The 18,570-nt window shown below is 42.6% G+C and overlaps 1 protein-coding gene across 2 annotated transcripts in view; it reads left to right on the top strand.

Annotated features, from left to right (window-relative positions):
- Positions 1 to 18,570, top strand: part of RAVER1 (ribonucleoprotein, PTB binding 1) — a 35,511-nt gene continuing 16,941 nt past the window's right edge. The window contains exon 1 of one of the 2 annotated variants that reach the window (XM_039328294.1): positions 1 to 254. In XM_039328294.1, coding sequence (XP_039184228.1) covers positions 36 to 254 — 219 coding nt within the window. In that variant the 5' untranslated portion in view covers positions 1 to 35. The remainder of the gene's footprint in view (positions 255 to 18,570) is intronic. The other variant, XM_039328295.1, reaches the window with a different exon arrangement.

Below are 18,570 nucleotides of genomic sequence, written 5' to 3' on the forward strand. Positions count from 1 at the left end.
GAGGAGGAGGAGGAAGGGGGCAATTGCTTCCCAAGATGGCGGCAGTAGCGGCTTTTGGTGGGGTAGGTGATGGGGCAGCCGCCTCTTCTGGGTCGCTTCCAGGTCCAGATCCAGGCTCGGCCAACGCCCCTGAAGAGGTATTGCCGCCCTTGGAACCGACCGAAATAGAGAGTCGCCTGGAAAGAAGCGCCCGACAGTTCCGTAACCGACGCAAGGTGCTCATTCGCGGGCTGCCTGCCGATGTCGCCAACCAGGTAACCGAAGGGAAAGTGAATTGGGCCGTGGGGGGGAAGTCTGAGGGGAATCCGAGCCAACCAGCAGGTGAGAAGGTAAGGAAGAACAGCTGCTGCCCGCACTGATTCCTGATGATACGTACTGTCCTGACATGGACGGAAAACAAAATAGACATATTTTTTTTTTCTTTTTCGCGTTTTTTCCTTATTTCTCGGGAGCAGTTGTGAATTCTGAACTCACTTTACTTAACTTACAGCTTGTGATAAGCCGCAATAAATGTGTGACTTTTTAACATGCTGCAAATGTGTGTGTTGCTTTTATTATACGGGTTTATTTAGGCTTGGCGGTGGATGTATGTGCGCATGTGTGCTGCTTTCTTTTCAGTTTGGCTTTAATAAAAGCTATTTTGTGTTTCATGTAATTGACGTGTAAATGATAAAATCAGTGATCTATAATCCAGCAATTCTTAGTTCTTGCCAATATTATAGTCTGTTTGCAAATCATGTCTGAGTTACTGCATACATGCAAACATATCTAAAAAAAAACTTATAAAAGGTGCAGTGCAAAATGTATTTGGTTATGGCATTTGAGAGTCCAAATATATGAATTAATCAAAACTTGATTACAGTTATAGTTACTAATAATCAGTGATTGCAACTATGAATAGCTCACTTTTATATCTAGTTGGACTCTGTAAATGAACTGTGACACACCCACTCACACCCATTATACTTAGTATATTTTTTTTCCAGTTCTCTTTTCTATGGCTCTCTATCTTCTAATTAAATAACATGTGATGTATCTTCTGTGTGACCTTTTGCCCATATAACTCTGTAATAATAAATCTGCTGGCTTTTAGGGTAACAATAGACTATAGTTTTGGCAGCAGACAAACTGATACATACCTGTTTAACTGCTGCAGTCCAGAGAGTGGTAGAGAAATGTACTGCATTGCTTTTCATAGATACTTGAATGAGCTGAGATCACACAGTGACGTTAAATCAGAAACAAAAGGAAGTAAAGAATTTACTAGACAAATGCTTATGCAACACACTATATTATATGTTGCTGAAGGCTTTTCTGTATGTACAATTAAACCAGTTGCGACAATCTTAACAAAAGATATGAAACATGAAAGTACTTGCTATACAGTAATAGAAAATCATACAGGGAATGAGGAAAATAGAATACTGTAGAAGGAAGCAGTATATTTATAGCAGGTCATTTTGACAAAGAACCAGAGAATTTAAATGGTGCTTCAGTGGCCAAGAAATAAAGCAAATACGCTCTTTTAATAACTTATATTTGGTTATACATTTGTATACAATTTATGTGAAATTCTCACAAGCAGCCATTTAAAATTTTACTCTGTAATAAATTTTTCCCCTTTTCAGCTAAGGAGATAGAACATCTTAAAACTTATATAAGGACAGCCAAAACCAAATACTGTATGGCTTAGAATTTTAAGAAATCGACTGATTGAGAAATAAATAAAAAGACTCTTGAGATTCTACACAATCGTGTCAGAAGATTCCTAGTCCTTTCATTGAACTGAAATTGTAATGTCATATACTAGGATATCATCTATTTCGGACTATTGGGACCAGCTGAAAACAAGAGGGTGGCCCAATCCTTGTCAAGCAAGAGGAAATTTATAGCCCCTTTTTACGTATTGTGATAATCAGTAATATGGCTTGTTTGGATTGGGCTTAGAATATATGTGAACCAGACAGTGATTTATAGTTTATGACTTAGAGAATATTAAGAATTTATCAACTCTAATTTAGTCAAAATATGGTTAGGCAAACTGGCTTAAGATGAGCAAACCCAGTCATAGAATTTCCCTTCTTAGAAGAGATCACAGCTTGCAGGAAGATGGTGCATCATGTTTAGAATAGAATAGAATAATAATTTTATTGTCACTTTGAATGTACACTAATCAGCATACATTAAAATTAAATTTTGTTGCATGCAGCTCTCAAAGGGTCACTACCTCTGATATACACCTCTGATATAGCAGTGTTCCAATATCTCAGGGGCTGCCACAAAGAAGAGGGAGTCAAGCTATTTTCCAAAACACCTGAAGGCAGGACAAGAAGCAACAGGTGGAAACTAACGAAACAGAGAAGCAACCTAGAATTAAGGAGAAACTTCCTGACAGTTAGAACAATTAACCAGTGGAACAACCTGCCTCCAGAAGTGGTGAATGCGCCAACACTGGAAGTTTTTAAGAAGAAACTGGACAGCCATTTGTCAGAAATGGTATAGGGTTTCCTGCCTGAGCAGGGGGTTGGACTAGATGACCTCCAAGGTCCTTTCCAACTTTATTATTATTATTATCGATCATCGCACAGTCAGCCAGATGTTCAGACTGGATTTGGCATTTTGTCTACCTATCGAGTCCTTACCCAGGACCTGGGATAGGCAGATGTGGATGTTTGATGGTATTACAGATATCGTCGCAGGATGGAAGCAGTTCCTAATAAGGCCGCCTTTTGCAATTGACTAATAGCGAATTTGTCAATGCCAATGGTGTTCAAGTGGTGCTCCAGTTGTTTTGGGATTGCACCCAAGGAGCCTATTACTATTGGTACTACCCTTGCTTGCTTTTGCCACAGTCTTTCTATTTCTATTTGTAGGTCTTTGTATTTTGTTATCTTCTCCAGTTCTTTCTCTTCTATTCTGCTGGCACTGCCACGTCCACTATGTCCACTATCCAGACTTTTTTGTCTTTCTTATCGACAATTGTTAAGTCTGGGGTGTTATGTTGCAGGTGCTTGTCTGTTTGAATTCTGAAGTCCCAGAGCAGTTTAATTTTATCATTTTCTATGACTTTCTCTATTTTATGATCCCACCAGTTTTTGCTTACAGGCAAATGATATTTTTTGCAGATCTTCCAATGCACCATTGTTGCTACTTTGTCATGCCGCTGCTTGTAATCAGTCTGTGCAATCTTCTTGCAACAGCTTACCAAGTGGTCCACTGTTTCTTCAGCTTCTTTGCATAGGCGGCACTTACTGTCTGTTGCTGTCTTCTCAATTTTGACTTTGTATGCATTTGTCCTTAAGGCTTGGTCTTGTGCAGCCAGAATTAGTCCCTCGGTCTCTTTCTTCAATTTTCCTGCTCTTAGCCATTGCCAGGTTTTATTATTATCTGCTTTCCCAGCTATTTTTTTCATGTATTGGCCATGTAGTGCTTTGTCTTCCCATGCCTCTATTCTGTTCTTCATTTGGTCTTTCTTGTAGGCCAGTTTGGTCTCTCCAGTAGTTAGTAAGCCTTCCTGATATACTAATTTCAGTGCATCTTCATCATTGTTCTTCAGATATTCTTCCAAAGCCACTTTTTCTTCTTCAACAATCTGATGTACTTGTAGCATTCCACGCCCACCTATTTGCCTTGGTAGATAAAGTCTATCAATGTCACTGCGTGGATGAAGGGCATGATTCATTGTCATTATTTTTCTGGTCTGCCTATCCATTGCTTTTAGTTCTGCTTGAGTCCAGTCCACTATTCCAGCTGTGTACCTAATGACTGGGATTGCCCAGGTGTTGATTGCCTTTATGGTATTTCCTCCATTGAGTTTGGATTTTAAGATCTTCTTCACTCTCTTGATGTATTCACCTCTAATCTTTTTCTTGACTTCAGTGTGCTTGATGTTGTCAGCTTGAAGGATACCCAAGTATTTGTAGTACTCTTCCTCATCCAGACTCTTAATGTTATTTTCGTGGGGCATCTTGATTCCTTCAGTTTTCATTATTTTTCCTTGTTTGATAGTAAGTGTGGCACATTTGTCCAAGCCAAACTCCATTACAATATCTTGGCTATATATACGGACAGTGTTGAGCAGCGATTCTATTTCAGATGATGTTTTTCCATACAGCTTCAGATCATCCATATAAAGGAGGTGGGATAGTCTGGCAGATGTTTTTGATGTTTGATAGCCATGTCCTGAGTTATTCAGTATTGTTGACAGAGGAAACAGTGCAATAACAAATAGTAATGGTGATAATGAATCTCCTTGAAATATTCCTCTCTTGATATTAACCTCTCCCAGCCTCTCACCATTGATCTGCAACTGTGTCTTCCATTGTGCCATCGATCTTTGCACAAATTTTCTGATGTTTCTACTGACTCCTGTTATTTCTAGGCACTTTATTATCCAATCATGTGGCAGAGAGTCAAATGCCTTTTTGTAGTCAATCCATGCCACATTCAGGTTGGTCTTCCTTCTCTTGCAGTTTTCCAAGATCATTTTGTCTATTAGGAGTTGATCTTTTGTTCCTCTGCTATTGGGGCGGTTTCCTTTCTGCTCAGGTGGAAAAAGATTGTTTTCAACTAGATGCTGTTGCACTGCATCAGCTACCACACCAGTTAGTAATTTGAAAGTTGTTGGTATTATTGTTATTATTATTATTATTATTATACATTAAACAAATATGTCAAAAATAAATAAATACAGAATTATGCATATGCCCACATATATTATAGGACATAGAGAAACAACAGTCTAGTTCAGGTTATGTAGATGTGCATGGTGAGAAAAACAAATCTTGCGAGTTTACCAGAATACTAGGGAGCGAGCTTCCTATGATCTTCTCGGCTGTCCTTACCATTTTCTATATGGAGTTTCTATCTGAGGCACTGCTGCCACCAAACCAGACAGTGATGCAGTTTGTTAAAATGCTCTCAATCGTGCCTCTGTAAAAAGTGGCCAGGACAGAAGGAGAAAGATGTGCTTTCCTCATCCGACACAGGAAATGCAGGCACTGGTTTGCACGCTTCGTTAAGGATGATGTGTGGAGTGACCAATTCAGATTATTAGTTATCTGCACCCCCAGATACTTAATACCATTGACTACTTCTACAGCTGCATCCTTGATACTGAGTGGAGTATTACAAACATAGGTAATTTCCAGTGGTTTCATGTTGATACTGAATAGCATAAAGGACAGCAGTGAGCGATTAGATCCTAACGATAGCAATTCTCTAATGTTCTCCTTTAGCATTTTTTAAAAAACCTTGTTACCACAGGAAGAACAGGATTACAGCAAATGTGTGCCTCCTGATTACAATCTGACAAAGTTGTCATTGCCTCCCCATGGAGTCAATTCCCCTCACCCCAAAAAATACTCCCCACATTTCCAGGATTTTGCCCTGAGATTCAAGGCAAATCATAAGAAAAGTTTAGTTTTCAGTATCTTTAGTCAACATGTAATCCTAGTACAAGTACCGTAAATGCCGGCGTATAAGGCGACTTCCGCGAGCGCTGAAATCGGCGCCAAAGACGGGGGTCATCTTATACGCCGAGTCGTCTTATACGCCGGAAATACTGGTAGTTTCCGGCGTATAAGACGACGTTCTAGGAATGCAGCCCGGCTATAAAGACAGGGGTCGTCTTATACGTCGGGTCGCCTTGTACGCCGGCATTTACGGTAGTCCTTGATTTATGACCACAATTGAGCCCCAAAGTTTTGTTGCTAAACAAGACAGTTGTGAGTTTTGCCTCATTTTATGATCTTTTTGCCACAGCTGTTAAGTGAATCACTGCAGGTGTTAAATTAGTAATATGGCTGTTAAATGAATCTGGCTTCCCCATTGACACTGCTTATTGTGAGGTCGCAAAAGGGGATCACATAACCTTGGAACATTGCAGCCATCATAAAAACATGTCAATTGCCCTGAAATTTGATCAAATGACTAAAGGGATGTTGCAGTGGTTGTAAATGTGACAAACAGCTATAAGTCACTTTTTTCAGTGACCATTGTAACTTCCAATGATCACTAAACAAATGGCTATAAATTGAGGACTACCTGTAATCATTAATATACACATTGTGTATGGAAGAAAATTTCCAGAATTCTTTTTGTTTTTGTTTTATTTTTCTTTAGCATGACATTACTGCTACTTTATAAATTCCAGAAATCCAGGTTTTGTATAAAGCTATTATGTACTGAAAAACAAAAAGTAAAAGAAGAAAAAGACAGGAATTTCTATTATTCTGAAATTGGATCAATCAGATCCAGATGTTTTAATAAGTTATACTGTAAATGCCAGCAAGGCTCACATTAATACATGCATATTGCAAAAAACAAGCCAAGTTGGCTGAGAAACAGTAAAGTTTATCATTCTGCAAAATAACCCATGGCTGTTATGTTTATTTGAAGGACTGGTATAACCTTGCAGAATACTTCCAGCGTTGTTGCTTAATCTCCTAATATTTGAATCTTTTTCTTTAGTGAAGAGGGGGTTTGCAGTTGATTGCTATTGAAATGCAGTTTATCAATGATTGGATTGGCCTGTGGTATATTCACATAGTTTAGCATTGTATGAATTCTGTTTCCCTCTCTTATAGAGGCCTTCATGCTGAAAATAATATGTGGCTGCCCGGACACTAGTATTTTTCTCCTATGTACTTAATAAAGCCTGAAGTAGATTGCATACTAGATCAGTTGTAGGGAACTAGGAAAAGTGCTAATTTATTATATTTATCCTTTCCTTCAGAATGGCACTTAAACTAGCTACCATTGTTTAATTTGTATTTGATTAATTGAAAGCATGTCTTTCTCTTCTAAATAAAGCATTAATTTTCTTTCATCCAGTCTGTTACTAGTTCAGGCTGTCTGTTATTAGTCCAGATACTGCTGTAGGACTGAACAGACTTCCTGGATTTCAATATTTGAGGGTTATAGCTACAGGTAGGAATGTAATATTTGGATTCTAGGTTTACTCATTGAAAAATTAAAAATAGGGTCAGTTTTCCAAAGTTCCAAGCTACATTCAATCACCAGAAAGATGAGAAATTGTGACATGATAGCTATTTAATGCTACCATATCTTTATTTTGAGTTTGTGTACCACTAGTAAAAATCTGCAGTTTATACAGCAAATTTTGTGTTGGTATTGCTCATGGTACTTCAGTTTGTGTGTCATCATAGGCATGCTTATGAATTGTCTCTCTCTCTCTCTCTCTCTCTCTCTCTCTCTCTCTCTCTCTCTCTCTCTTTTTAAGGAAATCTCCATAATTTTAGCAGAAATATTGGAAAGTTTGAGGAAACCATATTGCTCTGGAGAATATTAGAAAACAATGCAAACTCTTTGGCTTTTATCAAGAACAGACTATTAACTGTTTTAATCTAAGATAATATATTAGTAAACATTGTGGGATGTGTTGATTAAATTGATGAGGAAACAAAGTAAAACAGGTGAGAAAATCTTACCTAGGCAGGTTTAGGTTTGTTAAGAAGTGGCTATGTGTACATGAGTGCTTATATAACAATCTAATAGACAACTTTTAGGAACTAGGTCTAAAAGAAAGTGAAAAATGAATGCCTGGTCAAAGCCATATTGCTAAATAAGGAAGTAGCAACATTCAAAAATTGAGAAAAACAGAATAGATGTGATGTGAAACAGGTACCTCCCCTATATATTTGGTTAAAGCCAAAATAATTTATTTAAACTCCCAAATATTGGTTTGGAGAAAAGATATTGAAAAGATGAAGGGAACATAATTTGATAAGAATTTTTATTGTGAGGAATATATTCTGTAGTTTATCTTATGAAATGCAGAATTCTGTACGTGTCTGCCTTGAGATGTTGTAAAAGGGCAAGTAAACCAAACTATGTTGATAATGACTAGTGAACCTTTGGGGGAAAATTCAAGAGAAAACATTGGGAATACTGTACAAACTTAATTTGTAGCGAGGTAAGGCTTTTTAGAAAGTATTCCTCTTAGGTGCAAAATATAGATTACCTTGGCTCAGAATGCTGGAATTTTTTGTCTACTTAAAGCTGGCAAGTCAGTCTTTAAATGGAAAGTGTGCTAATGTATTACTTTCCACAGTGGCTTTAATTCTTCTACATTCTCTGGCCTAGAAACCAGGAGATTGTGATTTCTAGTCCAGCCTTAGGCATGAATACTGGCTGGGTGACCTTGGAACAATCTGCACTTTCTCAACCAACTCACTTCACAGAGTTGTTGTGGGGAAAATAAGAAAGAGGAAGGAGTATTAGATATGTTTGATGCCCTGAGTTGTTGATAAAGTTAATAGAAGCAGGATATAAATAAATAAAAATCCAAGGGTTTAATTAAGTGACAATCTATGGCCAAAGGGAGGATGGAAGTAGACATGAACCTTGGCCCTCCATAAAGGATATCTGGAGGTTCTGCTGGCATCTGTCAGATTGTTTTTCCTTGTATATCAGAAGGACTTTTATTTTTTAAGAAAGTAATAATTGAAGGTCTACCATAGGCAAGCTTTCTATGGAAAGCTCTATGAATTCATTGCAATTTAAAAAAACAAACTTGCGATACGTGAAAAGACTTAACAGTTTGGTTTTCTTTTGGTGAAAGCTTTCATGAAATGTGCATCTTATTATGCCTTAATAAAACTGCAGTTATTCCATTTTCTCCACCATTAATTATTGCTGCATAAGACTGTATCTCAAAGGATGTGGTAGTTCTACATACTTTTTGAATGCTATCCTTTATCCGCCTTCCTAAGTTTAATAAGAATCTTTTATAAGATTCATATTAATTTTCATATGTAACTCTCTTAAAATACAGTATCCACTATTTGCTACATTATTTTCTATGCATTTTGTGCATTGATACTATTGTGAAATGATCCTTCCTAAAAAGAAAATTTAAATTGAAAAATGAACTTTTTTAAATGTTGCAGCCAGGTAGAAAATGTATAGTTTTCAGAAAAATAACAAAGTTGTAAAATAATATTTCTCTACTTTGAAATTAAACTTGAGCTATGAGGTAAATAAAATATATATCCTGATAGTGTGAAAGAGGAAAGGCTTTCTTGAAACTCGAACTTCTCATTTAGAGTCCTGATTTAGCTCTTTTTGTCTGAAGCATTCCTTAGACTCATGTTTTCTAATGTTGGAATATAAAAACCACTTTCTTGCTAAGTTACCAGTGTTCAGATTTTGTGATAACATAAATAATGTCAAGTATAATTTTCTGAATATAGATTGCTGCAGTGTAATTGCATTAGGTCCTATTCTTTGCATACCAGTGGTTGCAGCTCTGACCATATTTTTTTCCCAGGAAAAGCTGTGGAGGAAAAAAAGCAGTTGAAAGCTGTGGAAAGCTACTGCCATGTTAACTTTGTTGTGTTCAAAAGATTAGTAATCTGACTGAATTCTATGGAGCATTCTATGTTCCTCTTTTTGTACATCTGTTAAATTATCTTTGTTCTCCAGCAGGATGGCTGTAGAGTCCAATGGATGGGTTCTATGACAGCCTTCCTGCCCGGCAGACTGGGTAAAAACTTTGGCCACACCCCTTCCTTTGGGCGTGACCCCAGTTTTGACTCAGTCTCGAAGCCTGGTAGAAGTGCGAGAAGCAGCTCTCAGAAAACAAAAAAGGAATTTCACTCCAAAAAAGAGAAATCATCCCCTCTTCCTTCCAATTTGAAAGCAAGGTTTTCTGGCAGCTGATAGAATCTTTGACGGGTGCAGCCAGGATCGTCGGAGTGGTGAGAGGGGCTTCAGGGCGGCTAGCCGGGGAGGCTTGGACTGGGGCCGGATTGCTCGCCGATATCCGGCCCGCCGAGCAGCTGTTTGGCGCGGGGACCTCACACCAGATTGCTCGCCGCTCTCCGGCCCGCCAAACAGCTGAGTAGCCGACTCCGCTCGGCCGACGGAGCAGAGGCGCCGCTCGGCGCTAAACAGCTGAGCGGCGCGGGAAGCAGCAAACCGCGGCGCCGCTCGGCATCGATCAGCTGAGCGGCGCGAGAAGCACGCCCTGAACAGAGCAGAGCTCTAGCGCCGTTCTTTCTCCTCAGCGGAGAGGCGCAGCCCCCTTAAGGCCAAAGGAATTACCTTATTGCTGAATTTAAAGATCCGCCATTGTTTGAGCCTCGTGGCTTCCCGGGCTACTATTGGGAGGCATGGCTTCCTCCCATTCGCCATTTTGAACGAGCGGATCAACCCGCTGTTTTCCTTTGTGGGTGGGGCTACCATCCGGGCTCCTTTCCCCTGCAGATAAAGAAGGGATCCTTTATGCAATTGCCTGAGGTTACCTCAACACATTGGGGCAAGAGGAAGGAAGAGGAAAAAGAAAGAGAACTACCATCAGTTCTGATCGTGGTCTGCTGCCACAGCCACAGACTGGGGGAGAGGGAGATATTAAATGCATTGTGTCTGGACTTAGGTGAGGAGGAATAATTTCTCTAACTGTTCCTATAGTGACCTTTAGTCACTGCCTTGCAGGATCTCCTGTCCAAAGAATCCTGTCTGTCCGGCCATTGTTTGTATAGGCAGAAGAGGGCAACAGCCCCAAGCATCTGCATCTGATCTGCGTATCTTATTCCCCCACTCTAGGCATTGCCTACTCGGGGTGCCTGGCGCAATGGCAGACAATGTCTCGTATTCAGTCACTGAGGTCCCTCAATTGTCCCCCCCACAGCAGCAACAAAAACACAGATCTTCTGAACCAGAGGTGGGGGGGGGGAGAAGAAGGCTAAAACAAAGCACCTTACTCAGAAGGGACAATCTAAAACGGCTGAGCGAGAGGCTTTGAGGAGACATTTGGCTTTAGAACGACAAATTAGCAGGGCGCAGAGAACCAATTCCAATGGGACAAGCGTGGTTTCCCCTGTCCCAGTGGTGGCGCCCAGCTCGGAACCTACTGCCCAGGAGGTTCTCAAAACTTGGTCTCCTCCTGGGGAAACTGAACAGTTAGATTCCTCCAATCCCTCCTCACCAGCTTCTTCACCCGACCACACTCCAGTGTGCCACTCCAGCGACAAAGCGCAGGAGAACATATGGTCGGCACAATTTCAGGCATTCATGCAGGATGCCTTTTCCCAGTTCATGGCTTCTAAGGGGCAAGTGGCTTTTCATACACCCCATAAGGGACGAACTAGGCCGCCCCCTACCAACATTTCTGAGACTTCCTCTCAAATAGGAGAGGGTGACTCATTAGACCTCGATATGTCAGACATGCCCCTTTCGGAGGATGAGGAGACCGCACCTGAGCAGGCGGCAAGCTCTGGCCTCTTTAACCCAGCACTCCTAAAATCACTCCTGATAAAGGCAGTCTCCACGGTCAGCCTCACATCAGTACAGGAAGAGAAGCCCTCTACAAGCAAGGAGGCCATTCCTCTATTTGCCAAAAAGGTTCCACAGGATAAGTACATTCCATGTCCGGAGGTCTTCATGACCACGGTAGAGGAACAATGGTCCTCACTTGCAAGCCCACCGGTACCCAATAACGTGGAAAGAAAGCTTTTCAACCTCTCTCCCTCCTTCTCAAACATGTTAGAGGTCCCCACGGTAGATAACCCCTTGATCTCATTATTTTCTACCTCCGCAATTCCAGGGGACATGGCGGAGGCCTTGAAACCTGAAGAAAAGAAATTTGAACACTCCCTCCGTCGTTCCCACATGGCTGCAGCCTGGGCGGCCAAAGCAGCCACTTCATCATCATTCTTCGCGAGGGCCTGCATCATGTGGTTGAGGGAACTGCAAAGCACGGTGCCTCCAGATCAGGTCAGAGTACACCAGACATTGGCCAAGCTCCTCGCGGCCTCTCAGTTCATGGCTGACGCTTCGCTGTACGCAACAAAGTACGCGGCAAGATCCATTGCGGCCACAGTGGCCTCACGTAGACTACTGTGGCTCAAAAATTGGAAGACAGACCTGAGGTCCAAGTGGCGTCTCTCGACGTCCAAATACAGCGGGGCATCCCTATTTGGGTCCATTCTGGACCCGCATGTCAGTGAAGGCAGAGACAAGAGGAAGATCTTAGTGCACCCATCAAAGAAGTTTGATAGGAGAAGCAGCCAAGACTTCCGGAGACAGGGATCCCGTCCAGGGAGCCCCTGGGAATGGAGGCAGCCCTTTCGGTCAGGGCAATCCTGGGACTGGCCCAGAGGCTCGCGATCCTTCTACCCGAGACAGGATCGACCCCAGGATCGCCAAAGCACAGGAGCCAGAGGCCAGTTCCAGTCCAGACGTCCATATAGGGGATCGGGAGGCAGATCCTTTAAGCGCACCAAGTGACGCCAAACGGGACACTCCCATCGGGGGTCGGTTAGGAAATTTCATCGAGGTCTGGGAGCAGACCACTACCGACGCCTGGGTCTTGGAGACGATCAGACATGGTCTGACCTTAGACTTTTGTTCTCCCCCACCAAACCGGTTCATCAGATGTCCCATCTCCAGAAAGGTACACAAGGCAAGGTTGTTAACTTTGGCCATAGCTCACCTCCTGTCAATTCAAGCCATAGAGAGGGTACCAAAGGGAGAGGAAGGAAGAGGATTTTATTCCATCCTCTTCGTTATCCCGAAGTCATCAGGAGGATGGAGAGCAATATTGGACCTAAAGGGCCTGAATTATTACATAAAATACAGGAGGTTAAAGATGCACTCCTTGAAATCCATCCTAGCCAGCGTCAGGGAAGACGATCTACTATCCTCAATAGACCTGACAGAGGCGTACCTACACATTCCCATTCATCCCAGTTACCGGAAATTCCTCAGATTTACCTACGCGGGCCGACATTACCAATACAGGGCCCTACCCTTCGGGCTATCCTCAGCGCCAAGGGTATTTACCAAGATCCTAGCTGTAATAGTGGCCCATCTCAGGATGATGCCGGTTCGCGTACAGTTTTATCTGGACGACATCTTGATCCAGTCCAGATCTCAGGAACAAGCAAAGGCAGATCTCAAGACCACAATCCGAACCCTACAGGGGCATGGATTCTCGGTCAATCTGGCCAAGAGTCATCTCACTCCCTCAAGGAGACTGCAACACCTAGGCGCAGTAATAGACTCGTCACAGTGCAGGGTATACCTTTCCCAGGAACGACGAATCAGCATATCCAAGCTAATTCACCAAACTCAGAGAATCAGGAGAGTGCCCTTGATACAGCTCTCGAAACTCCTGGGAAAGATGATATCTTGCATGGGCATTATACCATGGGCAAGACTCCACTCGAGGGAGTTGCAGTGGTTCCTCCTACCCTACCAGAGGAGGAATCTCAGCACCTCCAACAGGAAGGTCTTGGTACCAGTACAGGTGATGAGATCACTGAAATGGTGGATATCTCCCAAGATACTCAAGGGGAGCGTATTCAAAGAGCCGGACAGGGTCACGCTCACGACAGACGCGAGCCTGTTCGGATGGGGAGCCCACTTAGGAACCCAGATAGCACAGGGCCAGTGGGACCAGAAGGACCTTTCACACAGTATCAATTGGCTAGAGCTCCGGGCCATCCACCTGGCTCTACGTCATTTCTCATACCTAGTAACAAGGAGGCACGTCCTCGTGTTAACAGACAATGTAGCAGCCAAGGCCCATGTAAACAAGGAAGGGGGAACGCGATCAGTGGAACTAATGAAGGAGGCATTAGCTCTGGCTCGGTGGGCAGAAACCAATGTGAGTTCTATCAGAGCAGAACACATCTCGGGGGAGGCAAACACCCAGGCAGACTCCCTGAGCAGAGCCAAGGTGGATCAGTCGGAATGGCGCCTGGATCCGGCTCTGTTCGAGGAGATCTCCCGGAGATTCGGACAACCGCATCTGGACCTATTTGCCAATCACAAGAACACTCAACTTCCCAGGTTCTTCTCCAGATTCCCGTCTCCGGGGTCGGAGGGAACGGATGCCCTCAGGTGTCGGTGGCCGGCGCATCTCCTGTACGCCTTTCCACCGTTGCCCTTGATACCGGCGACCATACGCAAGCTGATCCTGGAAAGCGCAGAGATAGTCTGCGTTGCCCCGCATTGGCCACGGCGCCCGTGGTTTGCCGACCTCGTGGACCTTTCGATATCACCCCCGTGGAGGATTCCCCCGGACAGAGTAACACTCAGCCAGGGCAAGTTCGTACACCCAGACCCCCAGTGGCTACAACTAGCCGCCTGGCATTTGAGCGGCAAAGTTTAGCCAAGCAATCTTACTCGGCAGGGGTGATATCGATCATACAAGCTTCACGACGAGCGTCCACAAACAGGATTTACGATGCTACATGGAAAGGCTTTTGTAGGTGGTGCATTTCTCTGCACCTAGATCCAGCTGCAGCATCTATCCCCAACATTCTAGATTATCTCCTGGAGGGTCTTAATAAGGGCCTATCAGTCAACACTATTCGCAGACAGATATTGGCTCTCTCAACTGTACTCTCCTGCGACAACTTAACATCCCTAGCGCAACATCCAGCGATTAGCGCCTTTTAAAAAGGGGCGACCAACACAAAGCCTCCAGTCATACACAGGTACCCGTCTTGGAACTTGCCTAAAGTCCTTCTAGCCTTGACATCAGCCCCTTTTGAGCCTCTTGAATCATGTTCCCTTCATCACCTATCGCTGAAGGTAGCCTTCCTTGTGGCAATTACTTCAGCAAGGAGAATTTCAGAACTAGCGGCACTGTCAGTAAGAAAGGATCTGTGTACCTTCTTCAAGGACAAGGTCGTTCTTAGGCCAGATCCGGCCTTCATTCCGAAAGTAAACAGCGTCTTTCACAGATCTCAGGAACTGACCCTTCCTGATTTCTGCCCAAAACCCAAACATAGGCTAGAGCATAGATGGCACAAGCTGGACGTGCGTAGAGCGCTGTGTTTCTACGTGAAACGCACTTCGGCCTTCCGCAAGACGGAAGCATTATTTGTTTCCTTTCAACCATCAACTATGGGAAAGAAGGTGTCTTCTTCCACCATAGGTAGGTGGATCAGGGCCTGCATAGCCCAAGCCTACGTTTCGCAGGGACTGCCAGTACCCGCACATGTGACTGCGCATTCAACACGGAGCGCAGCCACATCTGCGGCATGGCTAACACAAGCGCCGGTGGAAGAAATTTGCAAGGCAGCAACTTGGTCTTCACCGTCCGTCTTCATTCGGCATTACCGTTTAGACTCCCTTGCCGCAGCAGATGCTGCTTTTGGTAGAAGAGTGCTACAGCAAGTTGTGTCTGCTCAGAATTCGGTAGCCTAGACATTCCCTCCCAAGGGGACATGAGGGCTTTGGTATGTCCCATCCATTGGACTCTACAGCCATCCTGCTGGAGAAGGGGCGTTGTCTTACCTGAACGCCTTTTCTCAGCAGGATGATGTAGAGTCCAAGCCCACCCAGGGGTTAGGTCTAGGCAGGTATATAAGAAAGAGCTGCAATATCAATTCCAACAAAGTTTCTCGCCTAAGTCAAAACTGGGGTCACGCCCAAAGGAAGGGGTGTGGCCAAAGTTTTTACCCAGTCTGCCGGGCAGGAAGGCTGTCATAGAACCCATCCATTGGACTCTACATCATCCTGCTGAGAAAAGGCGTTCAGGTAAGACAACGCCCCTTCTCAGTTGCCTTAATAGTCTTCACTCAAAGCTTTGTAGGGATTCTTGATACCTCTCATTTGAAGCTTGCATAAAACACACTTCTGTCAGTTATTGCCAAATACCTAGAATTTTCCTCTATTGTAAAAGCTTCTAAATATTTTAGTGTACAATAAGTGCACAAGATACAAGCACAGACCATTCTGTTTCAAAATTAAGAGATTTAACAATAACTATGCTGTTTGAAATCTAATCTTTGTATATTATTCAAATGTGCTTGTTTGTCTTTTAGGAATTGATATTATACAATTGTGAATGGGAACTGCTTAATTATGACCAAAGATTAGATGTACATTAAAGTGGGGAAATTGTACTTTCTGCTTTTGAATTGGCTAATGGCTTTCTGTTTCAAGATTGAAATTTGAAATTCATACAGGAACCAGCTCAGTGGGAGAAGCTACAGCATTTCTGCACATTGTAAAAGTTCTGTCCTTTGGCTCCTCTTTAGGTGGCTTTTGTAGCTGTTTAAAGTATTTCTGAATCACAGTATTTCTTTGAACCTTAACCAAATAAGTTAAAAGCAGCTTTTCTATAATAGTCATACTAAAGTAGAGATATTTACAGATTCTAGACCAGGGGTCCCCAACCCCTGGTCCACAGACCAGTACCGGGCTGTGGCATGCCAGCAACCGGTCCGCACAAACAACCAAAGCCCCATCCATGGGATGCAGGCAGCACAGAAAACCACGCACCATCTGGTCCTTGGTTACCAAAAGGTTGGGGACCTCTGTTCTAGACAATGCAGCAAAGCAACTTTTGATTTTAAAACAGATCCCAAGAGATGAGGGAGGGGAAATATTAACTTACAGTTCCACTATTTGATTTATATTGATGTTATTCTACATGCCATATAAATGTATTAACTAATAATAAGAAAAAAATACAATATTAATCACATATGCTGAACATTTATTAGTATTAATGACTAGGCTTGATTTGAGATGAAGAGATTTGCCTGTAAGTTTGAAATTAAAGCTGAACTAAAACTAATTCTTCAGAATAGGATTAAAGTAAACAAATTGAAAATAGGTGAAATTAGAATTGTCTGCTATTCTATAACAATTTCTAATTTAAACCAAAAACATTTAGATATTTTTAATTTAAAGGATAAAAAAAATCTCTGTGATAAAACATCCTATTTTAATTTCTGCCCAGTCTTGAGGATCATATTTGTATCTGTATAATATAGTGCAGTGATGGCGAACCTTTTAGAGACCGAGTGCCCAAAAACTGGCCCCGCCCCTGCTCCACCCCCTGCCCCTGCTCCACCCCCTGCCCTGCCCCCGTTTTGCCCTCCCATCCCCCGCCTGCCCACAGGGCCACTCACTGCCTCCAGGGCCCGCCGCAGATCACCCAAGCAGCCCAGCAGCGCTATGGCGGTTACGCCCTCTGCCCGCACCCTGCAGCATCAACTGTGCACGACAGGGTGTGAGGGCAGAGTCTTGTCTATGCTGCCTGGCTGGCATGTCCTTGGCTGCCCTGCTCCATGTGGGCCATGCTCAGGGGTGACTCTCCTTCAGAGAGGCTGCTGGAGAGGAGGGGGTCGCAGGGGGAGGCAAGGCTGGGGTAATGGCACGTGTGCCCACAGAGAGGGCTCCAAGTGCCGGCTCTGGCACCCATGCCATAGGTTCGCCATCACTGATATAGTGGTTCTCGTCAAAAAATAGAATCAAATTTTATGGGAAATTTTATAAATTATCCAATATTCCATTTCAACAACTAGTTGGTAAAATTTGACCCTGTGATAGATTTTTAATATTTGGTTGGGATCTCTTAATTTCTAAGTTTTGTTGCTTTCTTCTGTAGTGTCATAAAGTTGCTTCTAGAATTGCCTTTAATTGTATTTGTTTTTCCAAAAGCACAAATAACATTGTGTCTCATAGGGTCATGTTAATTTTACGCTAGAGGAATGTACTGTTGTATTGTTTCAAATTTTCTGTAGGAGGCATATTTCAATCAGGTTTCTCAAATGTCCATTTATGGAGTAGACTTCCCTTTGAAGCATTTTTTTCCTGTGTTTGGGATATGGAGAAGAATCAACTTTTGCAGAAATATGGGGAATATGATCTTCAGTGAGTCCCATTTGGTATGTGCTTGAATTGTACAGTTTAAAGTTCATAAACTATTTGAGCAGAAAAGTATAGCAACTGAAGAAACGGCAAAACACCTGCTGATTGTATAATTTAGTAAATAAATGCAGGTTGTAATATCATCTGCAGATGAATACTTAGTTCTGACAATATTCATGTCTCAATTAATATGTCACAATTGGTGGCTTGTATGTTTGCTTATTTTTTTCAACAAAAACTGAATTATAGTTTCTAATACTGGACTATAGTAAACTCCTCCCCCCCTCAATAATCCCCAAATCACCAACTTTAAGGATATAGGATTTTGTGGTTAATAGTGGAAAATGAAATATTTACATTTGCAGTGCCATTTCATCTATAAATGGTTTATCAGATCTGGGCTGGAAGAAAACATGACAGCAAAGAGATATAGGAAACAACAACTATTTGCTAGCAGTAGCTGAATTTCTGTAATACTAGAGTACTGTATACAAAGGTATACGCTAACTACAGTTACCAATTTTTATTCCTGAATTATAACAGTTATTCTACTGATTAAAAAAAACTCAGTGCCCTGAAGGGTGAAGAAATGTATAGTGATTGTGTGTAGGTCAGGGGTGTTAAACTGCTGGCCTGCAGGCCAGATGTGTCATGCCGAAACCGTGCCCACCCCATTGCCGGCAATGGAAAAAAAAGTCGCGATAAATCACAACACATCAAGTGATGTTGCGAGTTTGATACCCCTGGTGTAGGTACTACCTTGTGATGTCCTTGTTCATGATCAAACTGAGTTTATACTTTTTGTAAGGAATTCATGCATGGTATTGCTTATCTTCCTTAAGTTTTCCTCATTTTATTTGGTACTAGACAATCCTGTAACCCATTCAGTGATCCTTGGAGAAAAAGGTAGTACAGTCTGTGACCAGAATG

This window comes from Crotalus tigris, unplaced genomic scaffold (assembly GCF_016545835.1).
Source record: "Crotalus tigris isolate CLP2741 ecotype Arizona unplaced genomic scaffold, ASM1654583v1 scf7180000024375.2447938, whole genome shotgun sequence".
NCBI classification, from domain to species: domain Eukaryota; kingdom Metazoa; phylum Chordata; class Lepidosauria; order Squamata; family Viperidae; genus Crotalus; species Crotalus tigris.